Source organism: Canis aureus, chromosome 9 (genome assembly GCF_053574225.1).
Source record: "Canis aureus isolate CA01 chromosome 9, VMU_Caureus_v.1.0, whole genome shotgun sequence".
In the NCBI taxonomy this organism is placed as follows: domain Eukaryota; kingdom Metazoa; phylum Chordata; class Mammalia; order Carnivora; family Canidae; genus Canis; species Canis aureus.
In genome coordinates this window covers 4112453-4126189 of record NC_135619.1, presented here as the reverse complement: position 1 = coordinate 4126189, position 13737 = coordinate 4112453, and the positions used below count along the sequence as shown (strand labels likewise).

The following is a 13737-nucleotide window of genomic DNA, read 5'->3' as shown; positions in this document are numbered from 1 at the left end:
GTGAGATTTTCCTTCTAGTCATTTTGCTCAGTGCAGAATGGCCAAATCAAGTTGTATTGGGAAAAGGAGAAAAAGAGAGGAGAGAAAGAAGGAATGAAAAGAGAAAAAGAAAAAGAAAAAAGAAAAAAGGAAGAAAAACAGAAAAAAAAGAAAGAGAAAGAAAAAGAAAGAAAGGGAAAAAATAGAGTGGGGGAAGCAAAGAGAAATCAAGAAGCAAAAAAAAAAAAAAAAAAAAAAACCACGGGGGAGCATCTTCTGATTCTGTATACTTTAAGTCCCTTGACTTCCCCTGGAACTTGTCCTTCTAGTTGGTCTTCTGGGGGAGGGGCCTGTTGTGCTGATTTTCAGGTGTTAGCACTTGGGGGAGCCGCTCTTCCCCCTGCCTGGTGCAGGGCTCAGTGGAGGTTGTTTACCCCGTGAGGCCCCAGGAGGAACAACCCCAGTGGCGGGGCCAGCTCTGGAGCCCTGGAGTCAGCTTCTGCACTCACCACGGAGCTCTCCATCTGCAGGGCCTGGAGGCTCCGGGGCGGGGCCGCTGATCAGCTCAGCTGGGGCAGGAGCGTCCTCGCTGTCCTGGGCTCTCCCGGCCTCTGCCTGTCCCGGGGGAGGCCGGATCCTGGGCTGTGTCCCGGCGCCCTGTGCATTGGAGCCTGCGCTGTTGGATTCGCGCTCACGCACCTCAGCCCCCTCCGCGGAGCCGCCCCCGAGCCCCCCGAGCTGCTCCCGCCCCGCAGCCCCCCCCGCGGAGCCGCCCCCGAGCCCCCCCCCCCCAGCTGCTCCGGGTCCCGCCGTGCGCGCTGCAGCCCTTGGGGAGCTCGGCGCATCTCCCGGGGCGCAGGTGCCTGTTAGTGTCCCGTGAGCCCGAGGGCATCCCCGCCCTCCTGGGTCCTGCTCCAACTCCCTGCGGGCCCCTTTCCCCCGGGAAGGTCGGTGCAGCTCCTGCGTCTCCGGGACGGGGCTCTCCTGCCCTGGGGACACTCGCCCCGGCCTCAGCCCGGCTCCTGGGGCCCCTCCCCCTTGGAGGCCTTTTGTTTCTTTATTTCTTTTTCCCCGTCTTCCTACCTTGATAGAAGCGCGAACTCTTCTCACTGTTGCATTCCAGCTGGTCTCTCTTTAAATCTCAGGCCGATTTCGTAGATTTTCAGGATGATCTGAAGGTTATGTAGGTAATTTGGTGGGGACGGGTGACTTGGGGACCCTACTCTTCTGCCATCTTGCCCCTCCTCTCCCAACGTTAGTTTTAATGGATCATTGTGAATTACCAGTCCAAGATCGGAGCTGAAAGGATCGTGCCTTCAGTTTGCTTGTCTGAGTCGTGTACAGAGGGAGGTGGGAGTCCCTGGGTGGTACACACTGCCATGTGACTCCCGAGTAGTTGCTGTCTGTTACATGGCCTCTGTATACACACAAGTCAGAGGACGTGAGCAGGAGGGTCAAAGTTACCAAAAAAAAACCCCAGATACCAAACTTCATCATTTGTAGAAAATGTCTTAATTCTTTTATGTGAAAGATTAGTTTTTAAAAAGTTTTTTCTAAGGGAGAAGAAATGTGTGGGAAATATCAGAAAGGGAGACATAATGTAAAGACTGCTAACTCTGGGAAAGGAACTAGGGGTGGTAGAAGGGGAGGAGGGCGGGGGGTGGGAGTGAATGGGTGACGGGCACTGGGGGTTATTCTGTATGTTAGTAAATTGAACACCAATAAAAAATAAATTAAAAAAAATAAAAATAAAAAGTTTTTTCTAAGAAAGTTCTTTATAAGATTTTATTTGTTTGTTTAAGAGAGAGATAGTGAGAGAGAGAAACAGGGAGGAGAAGCAGGATCCCTGCTGAGTAGGGAGCTTGAGGCGGGGCTGAAGCCCAAGGCGGGGCTCAATCCCAGGCCCCCCGGGCATCATGACCTGAGCCCAGGGCAGACACTCAACTGACTGAGCCCCCAGGGTGTCCCAGTGGAAGTTTAAATTATTAAAATCAAAGGAGGTTTTTAGGCTCCAGAAGGGTTCACCTCCCTCCTCAAAAACAAAAAAGCAGGTTTCTGCTCTGGATAAAAATAATCTCTAGCCTTTATTTGGCTCTATGTGCCAGGCACTGCTGTGTATGATTAAACCTTTATAATAGCTATTTATCCTCATTTTACTGATGAGGAAAATGAGGCGCAGCAAGGTTAAATAATTTACAGCAAATTACACACACAACTGGGTAGTTATTAGATCAGGCCTCTACCCAGGGAACAGGTCCCAGTGCCTAGGCTTTGGTCAGCATGTTGCCTTTTCAATGGACTTGTACACGTGTTTCACTGGGTGATCTTGCCACTCCCAGGCTAGGAGGGTCTCTGGGACCCTAACTCACGGTTAGCCTTTTTAAGAGTCCTCAGAACTTCGATCAGTTGGGTCTCATGCCAGTTCTCCTTGCATCTATTTCCCACGCTCTCCCCTTCCCAGCGAGTTCCCAAACTCAGTGGGTTCCCAAATTTGAGAATGAAAACAGGTCTTGGAGGCACTAATGGATGGCCATGCCCCCACTGGTCTGCACCATCCACCACCCACTCTTCATGGCATAGCCACCAGGTCAACATCCAGCATCCCCTTCAGGATGGTCCCCAAAGTTCCCAACACTGGAAAGGACCAGGATCAGAGAAGGGTGTGTTGGAAAGACCTACGGGTCAGAGATCAGGGCGGAGGTGCCCGAGTTGACTGCAGGGGATGACGTGCAAAACAGAAGGAATGAGAAATGCCACTGGAGTCAGGGATAGATGTGTGCATTATCCCTTGCACACACACGCATATGCAAACAGAGCGTGTTGAAATATTGCTCCTGCTGACGAGCAAAGCAGCATCCTTGGGACACACACTGGAAACAAACCTGATACTGGCATTTTGCTCTAATTGAAGTATAAGATTGTTTAAATGCAATGCTTTTGGTTCCTCTTTTCCTCCTCTAGGCTCCTGATATGGGCTTTGAAGCTGCGCTTGCACCACAGTACATCACCTTAAAAGAAATGATCTTTTATGCATATGTGCCTGCAAATGAGCCTCCAGAAAGTATTTACGCCAAGAAATTCAGCAACATTCATTTGGGGAAAATGATACACTCCAGGTAGTGAACAATTTGCTTCCCGTTCATCCAGATCGCACACTGATTTCTAAACTCTAAATTTTGAGGCAACTTCTTTGAGCAGTTTTCTTGGTGAAACAGAGTATGTCTTTTTTCTTTTTATGAGTCCTTGGAAGTTCAGGTACATTTATAGATTCCAAGGTGGCCTTGAATGATGCCCCAAGCTTAGAAACGTAGAGCTATGTCGGGACCATCAGGCCGTGCTCTGGAAATGTGCTTTGTCATTGGGGTATTGAATATGTTCTGGGCTACACTAGATACCACTTGGCCACAGGATACACACGTGTGGCCATTGTCATGCATCCTTCAGACAGACGCACCTCCTGTGGCAGAGGCCATCTTGCATGGCAGGGTATGCAGTATTGTTAGCGATGCTTACTTCTAGCATACCTGCAAGAGCCAATAACCCTTAATGCTACCTTCAAGGTTTGAAAATTCTCATTGAAGGAAGTGGATTTTGCAACTCCCGAAACACCTAATGAGCAGAGAAGGAACAATTTCAGATGATCAGAAACTCACCTTATTCCTTTTTTTTTTTTAAGGATGGGGAGGGGCAGAGGGAGAATCCTGAGCAGGCTCCATACCCAGCACAGAGCCCAACACAGGGCTCGATCTCTCACAATCCTGAGATCATGATGTCAAGCTGAAATCAAGAGCTGGATGCTTGACCGACCAAGCCCTCCAAGTGCCCCTAAAGTCACTGTATTCCAGACACAGGAAGTCCTATTCCACCAGGTTGAAATGTGTTTATTATAGTTGTATGGGGCTGTCAGTATGCACCTGGTCCCATAGCCAACAACTTCATGTGCCATGTGGCAGCTCACATAGAAGTGGAGGCAAAGACTGAGGTTAGATATAATAGAACAAGTGCTGGACATAGTTGGGGTTTTATTTCCCCCACGGGGGGTTTGTAGAACTTTCTGTGTTAAGGAAAAATATCTATGATCTCCAAAACTATTTTTTGTTTTCAATGGTTTTTGTATGCTTGACATTCAAAGCCACTTAGTTTAAGTGGGTATGTTCTGTAGAAAACATACAGAACCACTTTTCATTTATTTTTTATTTTTAAAAAAGATTTTATTTATTTACTCATGAGGGACACAGAGAGAGAGAGGCAGAGACACAGGCAGAGGGAGAAGCAGGCTCCATGCAGGGAGCCGGATGCAGGACTCAATCCCAGGACCTCCTACTCATGCCCTGTGGAAGGCAGATGCTCAACCACTGAACCACCCAGGGGTCTCCGTATGAAACTTTTTGCAAGCTGAAGTAGAGTAAAGCAAAAAAGCAATTATCCTTAATTTAGATGGAAAACTTTCCGAGCATTCCCAGACCCCAAAAATACCCTCCGTTAGGACACATCTTGCTAGCAGGTGCACAGTGGCTTACACAGGCCAAAGCTCTGGTGGCTTGATGCTGAGGTGCTTCGTGGAGTTTGCGGGCAGGGAGGTTTGCTGCTGAGGATGCGCACTGCCCCTATAGGGGCCCCGCTCTGCTGGCTGCCAAACCAAAAGCAGCTGCAACGTTCACTTTGCTCCTTTTTCGTCAAAGTGAAAATTCTCTCGGGACTCCAAGAGAGTCTTGTTCTTGGCAAGAACAAGCGCCAACACGCTTCCGCAGGAGTGAAGTGGGGTCAGACGAGGGTCCCTGTATGCGAACCCCAGAGCAGCGCGCTCTATGATCGGCCTCCACGCCGCACTCCTGGTGTGGAAACGAGGGAGTGAGCCCCTGTGGGGCAGGGCAGGGGAGCACAGGGGGGTGCCCCTTGACCCAGGCACGTCGAGGATTTGGGACCCCAAAGTCCGAGGTCCGCAAGGGGCCACGGCAGGTTCTAGGCAGTCAGGGGGTAGAACCGGGTGAGACCTTCCTTCGCCTCTTCCACAAATCATTGCTTAAGACGTACTGCGCGCAAGGCTCCCGTGGCGCTGCTGTAGGTGGAGGCTCCAGACCTTCAAGCCACCGAGGGCCAGTTGGCTACAGGGGAGCGGGGGGCCCCCGAAGGTACTCTACGGGGATCCGAGCCCTTGTTTGGAGGATGCTGGAAAGGTGCTCAGGGGCGGGGCTGCTTGTGATGGGATAGGAAGGAGGAGGATGGAGGGGGTTTGGGGGAAGGTTCCGGACCGAGAGAACAGTCTCACTTGCTCGTGTTATGGCCACAGCTGTGTCTCTCCACCCCAGCTCCTCCGCAGGGGAAACCATTCCTGTGTGGAGACGCCCCTTGCCGTGGCTCATGGCCCTGGATGTCATGTAAGTCAGGTATATCTTCGTTGGTGACCTAAGTTCTCTGGTGGGCTTAGCGAAAGTATTGACTTTGTGCTTTATGGACTTGGCTTGGCTTGGCCTTGCTTCCTGGTTGGCTTGATCTTTCTGCCTCGGAAGTCCGAGAACTGACTTTTGTCTAGCTATCGCCAATTGTTCGAATTTGCCAAATTCTCTCAATAATTTCAGTACTTGTTCTGTGTGTTATTTTGGATTTTCTGAGCACTGGTAGTTGAGTGTCTAAGCAGATAATCCTATCACCTGCAAATAGTTTTGTTTCTTCTGTAGTGTATCTTTATCACAGTGTCCAGGACCTTGTTAAGTAGCAAGGCAGATAGATAGCAGGGACCTTAGATCTGTGTGGGCCGCTGTGACAAAATGCCACAGACTGAGTGGCTTATAAACAACAAATGTATTTCGTGTGGTTCTGGAGACTGGAAGTCCAAAGTCGGCGGCCAGCATGGTTGGGTTCTGGTGAGAGCCTCTCCCGGGTTGCTGACTCCTTACTGTGTCCTCAGGTGTTGGAGTGCTGGGGATCTCTCTGGAGCCTCTTTTGTAAGGACACTAATCCCATTTGTGAGGGCTCCACCCTCATGACCTAAATCACCTCCGAAAAGGCCCCACTTCCTAATACCCTCACATTGGGCATGAGGTTTTCAACATATGAATGAAGAGGGCTTAGGCATGAACATTCAGATTATTAATGGTGGACTTCCTTGTTCCTGACTTTTAAAGGAATATTTTAAGGGACGCCTAGGTGACTCAGTGGTTGAGTGTCTGCCTTCAGCTCAGGGCCTGATTGGGGCTCCCAGCAGGGAGCCTGCTTCCGTCTGCCTGTGTCCCTGCCTCTCTCTGTGGGTCTCTCATGAATAACTAAATAAAATCTTTAAAAAAAAACCTTTAAAAAGTAAAGAAAGAATATTTTAAGAGTTTCACCATTATGTATTATGCTTTTCATCTTTTTTCTTTTAACTATTTTTGCTTATAGATAATTATCTTCATTTTTTTTTCAGTTTAAGAGGTGTCTTATTTTTGGTGTTAAATAGTTCTACATCTACTGACCTCATACATAGAATTTTCCCCTTTAACCTTTTATATAATATTGTGAGTTATATTATGTATTTCACACATCTAATTCCGGGATTTACCAACCCAGATGTCTTGAAATAAACCTATCTTGATCGTATTACCTATTATCATACTTTCTGGATTCAGGTTGCTAATACTTAGGATTTTCGTGTCTATGTTCATGAGTGACATTTGCCTGTAATTTCTCTTTCTCAAATAGTCCTCGCATAATTTTTTAAACAAGATCATACCAGTGTCGTAAATGAATTTTTTAATTTTCTGGAACAGTTTAAGATCAGAATTTCCTGTTTCTCAAAAGTGAGCTTTGAAAGTGGTTGAAACTTTCTTTATGGTGAAGGGGTAGGCTATTTATTCTCAATTTTTGTGAGTACTCCACATGTGTTTATAGGGACTATAATCTGTTGTTCAGAGTAATGCAAATACTTATCAGATTAATTGTAATGTTCCAATTTTCTGTACCCTTACTGATTATTTTCTTTCTCCTCAATCTATTAATTATTGAGAGAATTGCGTTAGAATTTTCTTATGTGTTATTGGATTTGTCAATTTCTGTGGTTTTATCAAATGTGTCTTACAGGTTTTGAGGCTGTTGTTAGGTATTTGTAAGTTTAGAATTGTTTTCATTTCTTTTCTGAGAGCAAGGGAGCAGGGGAGGGGCAAAGAGAGAGGAAGAAAGAGAATCTCAAGCAGGCTCTGCACTCAGGGGGAGCCCTACCCAAAGCTCGATCTCACAACCTGAAATCACAACCTGAGCTGAAATCAATTTGGATGCTTAACTGACTGAGCCATTTAGGGGCCCCATAAGTTTAGAATTTTTAAATCTTCCTAATGAATTAATATTTTGTTGATATTTGGTGACTATTTTTATCCCTATAATGCTTTTTTTTTTTTTTTTTTTTTTTGGTCTAACTTCTCTGTATGCTTCAAAGTCAAAGAAAAACTGGACAGGAAATCTAAAACCAGATCCTCTGGCTCTCCATCCACCAGGCATTCCTATAAAGAATAACCATTCATTCAATAATCTTCTCAGGTCATGCTGACATTAGCCACTTTGGAAAGTGGATTTTGACAAGGTTTGGCAGAGTGTTGAAGAGAAAGATTGTTCTGGAAACTGGGGCATTCCTAGTTGGACAAAAATAGGGCTCTTGAAGGGTGTTTCCACAGTGAGAATGGTGACTTTGGACATAGAAGTGCTGAGTCTGGAGGCTACTGAACTGTGAGTCCTAATGGAGCAAGTTGAAGGAAAAGGAGCCGGAAGGTTATCAAAGAGGCAAATTCAGTCATTTCCCAGTTTTACTTAGGACATGTGTAGTGGCAAGTGCAATTGGAAATTATCCTGAGTGCCCATGGTATAGACTGACTATACCTATCTTCATGGTTTTGGTCTGCCATTAGCCAGGTGGGCAGTGATGACTGGGCATTTTGCCCAGAGACTTGAAGACCCATGCTGCTGTAGAGGTGATAAATGCAAAGCAACTGGTATGCCTTCCCAATGTCATCCTTTTTTTGGGGGGGGAGGTGGGATAATCATTCAAACTTTAATCTTCCTTTACACATTATATTAACATTCATATTGCAAGGCATTCCATTCACAAATATTACAGTTTGATAAAAAACTTCACACACATACCCAAAAAAAAGTCTATACCAGATTCAGTCACTTCACTAAACCATTGTAATAATAAAGTAATGAAAACATGATCATAATTCTCTTAAAGCAATAAAGATCTGAGGCGCTCTGGGAAAGATATTCTTGTATAGTATGTCAGTGGTATCAAATTATCTTACAAGAAAGTTACCAGATACCAAGCAATCAAGTATACTCCAATGACAGTAACTTTGATCTGGATCCACTCCCATTTGGACTGAGCTATTGAAAGGAACACAGATAGTGGGCAGCTGAGGCCTTTTCTAATGAGGTTCCAATGTCATCCTTTTATTTTTTTTATTTTTTTAAAGATTTTAAAAAAATTTTATTTATTTATTCATGAGAGACACAGAGAGAGAGAAGCAGAGACACAGGCAGAGGGAGAAGCAGGCTCCATGCAGGGACTCAATCCCGGGTCTCCAGGGTCATGCCCCAGGCTGAAGGCAGAAGTCCAACTGCTGAGCCACCCAGGCGTCCCCAGTGTCATCCTTTAAAAAAAATATATATATATACACACATGAATATCAACAATAAATATATGGAGAAGGGGTATTTTTAGAGCAACTACACACAAATACTGAAGAGTTAAATGGGTAACACTAAAGAGTAAGATTCAGATAAAAACTTATTTATTTTTTAATAATGCTTTTATTTGGGGGTCCTGGGTGGCACAGTCAGTTAAGGATGTTAAGCATCCTTAAGTTAAGACAGTTAAGCATCCAACTCTTGATTTCAGCTCAGGTCATGATCTAAGGGTTGAGGTCGAGCCCTGCACTGGGCTCTGTGCTCAGCAGGGAGTCGGCTTGAAGATTCTCTCTCTCTTTCTCTCTCCCTCAGCCCCTCCCTCTGCGCACAGTCTCCTTCCCTCTCTAAAATAAAATATTAAAAATTAATGCTTTTACTTTGTATTCAGTATTTTTGTGGTAAAAAAATACACAATGTAAAATTTACCACTGTAGGCATTTTTAAGTCTACTGTCCCTTAGCATTAAGCATATTCGCATTATTGTGCAACCATCCTGAGCATCTGTCTCCAGAAGCCTTTCATCTTCCAGACTGAAACTCAGTACCCATTAAACAGTAACTCCCTATCCCCAACCTCACAATGCATGAAGACCACCATTCTATTTTCTGTTTCTATGAATTTGACTAGATTAGGGGCCTCATATAAACAGATTCACATAAAATCTGTTCTTTTGTGGCTGGCTTATTTAATTTTGCATAACATCCTCAAGGTTCATTCATGTTGTATATTGTAAGATTTCCTTTCTTTTTAAGGCTGAATCATATTCCATTTTATGTCATATATACAATTACACACACACAAAGAAAAATGTGCCCCATTTTACTTATGCATTCATCTATCAATGGACACTTGGGGTGCTTCCATCTTTTGGCTTTTGTGAATAATGCTGTCACAAACATAGGTATACAAACATTTCCTTGAGACCTTGCTTTCAATTCTGTGAGGTGGATACCCAGAATTGAAATTGCCAGGTCATATGGTAATTCAGTGTTTAATATTTTGAGGAACCTTCAGACCAGACCGCTTTCCACAGCAGACACAGTGTTTTATATTCCCATCAACAAGGATTCCAGTTTCTCCACATTCTGGCTAATACTTGCCACTTTCTGTTTAATTTTTTTGATAATAGCCATCCTAGTGGATGTAAGGTGGTATTTCATTACGGTTTTGATTCCCATTTCCCTAATGACTAGTGATGGTGGGCATTTTTCATCTGCTTATTAACCATTTATATATCTTCACAGGAGAAATATCTATCCAAGAACTTTGCCCATTTTTAAAAAAAAGTTTGATTGATTGATTGATTTGAGAGGGGGGTAGAAGGAAAAGCAGACTCCCCATTAAGCAGGGAGCCTGATGTGAGATTGGATCCCAGGACTCTGGGATCATGACCTGAGCCAAAGGCAGACTCGTAACTGACTGAGCCACCCCCCACCTTTGCCCATTTTTAAATCAGATTGTTTATAATAGTGAAAGGGAAAATAAGGGAAGGGAGAAGAAATGTGTGGGAAATATCAGAAAGGGAGACAGAACGTAAAGACTGCTAACTCTGGGAAACGAACTAGGGGTGGTAGAAGGGGAGGAGGGCGGGGGGTGGGAGTGAATGGGTGACGGGCACTGGGTGTTATTCTGTATGTTAGTAAATTGAACACCAATAAAAAAAAAAATAAATCAGATTGTTTTTCTGTTGTTGAATTACAATGGGTTTTAGGTTTGTTTGTTTGTTTGTTTGTTTTGCAAGGGTATGATGTTATCCATATCATCTTACTAGCCGCCTTACAAACCCATACTTGCCTGGTATGTGATTTTTTACTTCACCTGCTTATATATTTCTCATAAAAGACTTACATGGATTTTATGGTTTTTTTAGCCAATCTAACAATTTTTGTCTTTTAAATGGAGAGTTTAGTCCAATTACACTTAGTAATTTTTTACTAATATATTTGGTTTTTAAAAATGTTTTACTTATTTATTCATGAGAGACACACAGAGAAGGACAGAGACACAGACAGAGGGAGAAGCAGGCTCCATGCAGGGAGCCCGATGTAAGACTCCATCCCAGGACTCCAGGAACACACTCTGAGCCGAAGGCAAGAGCTTAACTGATGAGCCACCCAGGTTCTCCTTTACTAATATATTTGAATTCATTTTTACCATATTCTTTGTTCATTTTTACTGTATCTTCTTGCTTATTTATTTTTAATTCCAGTATAGTTAGTATGCAGTATTGTATTCATTTTAGGCATATAATATAGTGACTCAATTCCATACATTACGCACTGCTCATCACAGTAAGTGCACTTCCTAATCCCTATCACCTCTTTCACTCATCACCCCACCCAACTCCCCTCTGATGACCACTGGTTTGTTCTCTGTAACTAAGAGTTATGTTTACCTTATCTTGAGGTTCTTTTTCTTCTCATTCCTTTTTTTTTTTTCTTTGACTGGGTTGAGACTTTATATTGTTTGGATTTTTGTTTTGTTTTTGTTTTGAGAATTTTTTTCATGTTATGCAAGATTTTTACATGTATGTTCAAGTAAAGTCTAAAATTAATTGATATACTTTTAAAAGATTTATTTATTTATTTTAGAGAGACAGCACATGCAGGAGGGGAAAGGGAAGTGGGAGAGAGAGAAAGAATCTCAAGATTCCCTACTGAGCACAGAGCATGTGATCCTGAAATCATGACCTGAGTTGAAACCAAGAGTCAGGTACTTAACCAACTGTGCCACCCAGGTGGTGTCCCTAAAATTATTATTTTTTCATCCCTGCATCTATAACCCCAAGCCCTAGATGTCTTGTCTGTCTCCACTCTATTTTCTTAGGATGAGTCTAACTCTGATCCTATGCCCCCCAAACCTCAGGAGACAGGTCAGGTTACAATGTGTTTCCCCTGAAGTTCCTCTTGGCTTATCACGACAGAAGCATTTTCTTTTTCTCTATGTTGAGGGGTATGGAGATGAGAGGTGAAATGCACAGCACACCATTACTAACTACTGCCTTCTTTAAAGTTGTAAACTTATTTATCTTAAATAATCTAGCTTTTAAAAAAAATTTCATTGGAGTTCAATTTGCCAACAAATATCGTATCACCTAGTGCTCATCCCACCAAGTGCTCGCCTCAGTGCCCATCACCCAGTCACCCTAACCCCCGGCCCACCTCCCTTTCCACTACCCCTTGTTTGTTTCCCAGAGTTAGGTGTCTCTCATGTTTTGTCACCCTCACTGATATTTTCACTCATTTTTTCTCCTTTTCCCTTTATTCCCTTTCACTAATTTTTATATTCCACAAATGAATGAGACCATATAATGTTTGTTCTTCTCTGATTGACTTATTTCACTCAGCATAATACCCTCCAGTTCCATCCACGTTGAAGCAAATGGTGGGTATTGGTCCTTTCTAATGGCTGAGTAATATTCCATTGTATACATAAACCACATCTTCTTTATCCATTCCTCTTTCGATGGACACCGAGGCTCCTTCCACAGTTTGGCTATTGTGGACATTGCTGCTATAAACATTGGGGTGCACCGGCGTTTCACTGTAGCTATATATTTGGGGTAAATCCCCAGCAGTGCAATTGCTGGGTCATAGGGCAGATCTATTTTTAACTCTTTGAGGAACCTCCACACGGTTTTCCAGAGTGGCTGCACCAGTTCACATTCCCACCAACAGTGCAAGAGGGTTCCCCTTTCTCCACATCCTCTCCAACATTTGTTTCCTGCCTTGTTAATTTTCCCTATTCTCACTGGTGTGAGGTGGTATCTCATTGTGGTTTTGATTTGTATTTCCCTGATGGCAAGTGATGCGGAGCATTTTCTCATGTGCGTGTTGGCCATGCCTATGTCTTCCTCTGTGAGATTTCTGTTCATGTCTTTTGCCCATTTCATGATTGGATTGTTCGTTTCTTTGGTGTTGAGTTTAATAAGTTCTTTATAGATCTTGGAAACTAGCCCTTTATCTGATATGTCATTTGCAAATATCTTCTCCCATCCTGTAGGTTGTCTTTGAGTTTTGTTGACTGTATCCTTTGCTGTGCAAAAGCTTCTTATCTTGATGAAGTCCCAAGAGTTCATTTTTGCTTTTGTTTCTTTTGCCTTCGTGGATGTATCTTGCAAGAAGTTACTGTGGCTCATTCATTTGGGGAATATAAATAATAGTGAAAAGGAATAGAAGGGAAGGGAGAAGAAATGGGTAGGAAATATCAGAAAGGGAGACAGAACATAAAGACTCCTAACTCTGGGAAACGAACTAGGGGTGGTGGAAGGGGAGGAGGGCGGGGGGTGGGGGTGAATGCGTGACGGGCACTGAGGGGGGCACTTGACGGGATGAACACTGGGTGTTATTCTGTATGTAGGCAAATTGAACACCAATAAAAAATAAATTTATTATTAAAAATCATTTACACATTTTTAGTAAGGCTATTCATTAATTCAGTTAATAGTTATTGAGTGTCCATTATGTGTCGAGTCTTATACGGGGACTGGGAAGATTGTAGTAAATAAAATAGACAAGGTCCTTACCCAAATGAAGACATTCTAATGACCAGAGACAGGTGACAAATAGATAAGCAAAAAAACCAAAATAGGGTCTTTAAAAAAATATTTTATTTATCCATGAGAGACACAGAGACAGAGACACAGGCAGAGGGAGAAGCTGGCTTCCCAGAGGGAGCCTGATATGGGACTCGGTCCCAGTACCCCTGGCTCATGCCCTGAGCCAAAGGCAAATGCTCAACCACTGAGCCACCCATGTGTCCTTAAACAAAATAGTTTTAGATTTAATATATCCTAAGAAGAAAATAAATTTGGTGAGAAGGATCATCAAAGAGCTGAGAACAAAGAGCAAAGAGCTAAGGAAAAAACTTTCCAGTCAAAAGAAATTGCAAGTGTAGATGCATGCAACAAGAAAAAATTCAGTATCTTTAACAAGCAGAAAGGAAGCCTGTGTGGCTGGTGCATAGTGAGACGGTGTGGTGGGAAGGTAATCAAGGAGGTAGGCAAGTGTCAGATCATATAAGTACCTTAGTCTACATGAGGAATTTAAATTTTATTCTGGGTGCCAAGCCTGGAGAGTTTTATGGAAAGAATGATTTATGCTTTTG

The 13737-nt window shown here is 43.6% G+C and overlaps 1 protein-coding gene across 4 annotated transcripts in view; it reads left to right on the top strand.

The window, feature by feature from the left end:
• CATSPERB (catsper channel auxiliary subunit beta) overlaps positions 1-13737 on the top strand; it is a 142651-nt gene that overhangs the window by 85048 nt on the left and 43866 nt on the right. For all 4 annotated transcript variants that reach the window (XR_013385799.1, XM_077908506.1, XM_077908504.1 and 1 more), the window contains exon 17: positions 2941-3095. Coding sequence is in view for 3 of the 4 variants with exons in the window: in XM_077908506.1 (XP_077764632.1) it covers positions 2941-3095 (155 nt within the window). In the remaining variant the exon portion in view is untranslated. The remainder of the gene's footprint in view (positions 1-2940; positions 3096-13737) is intronic.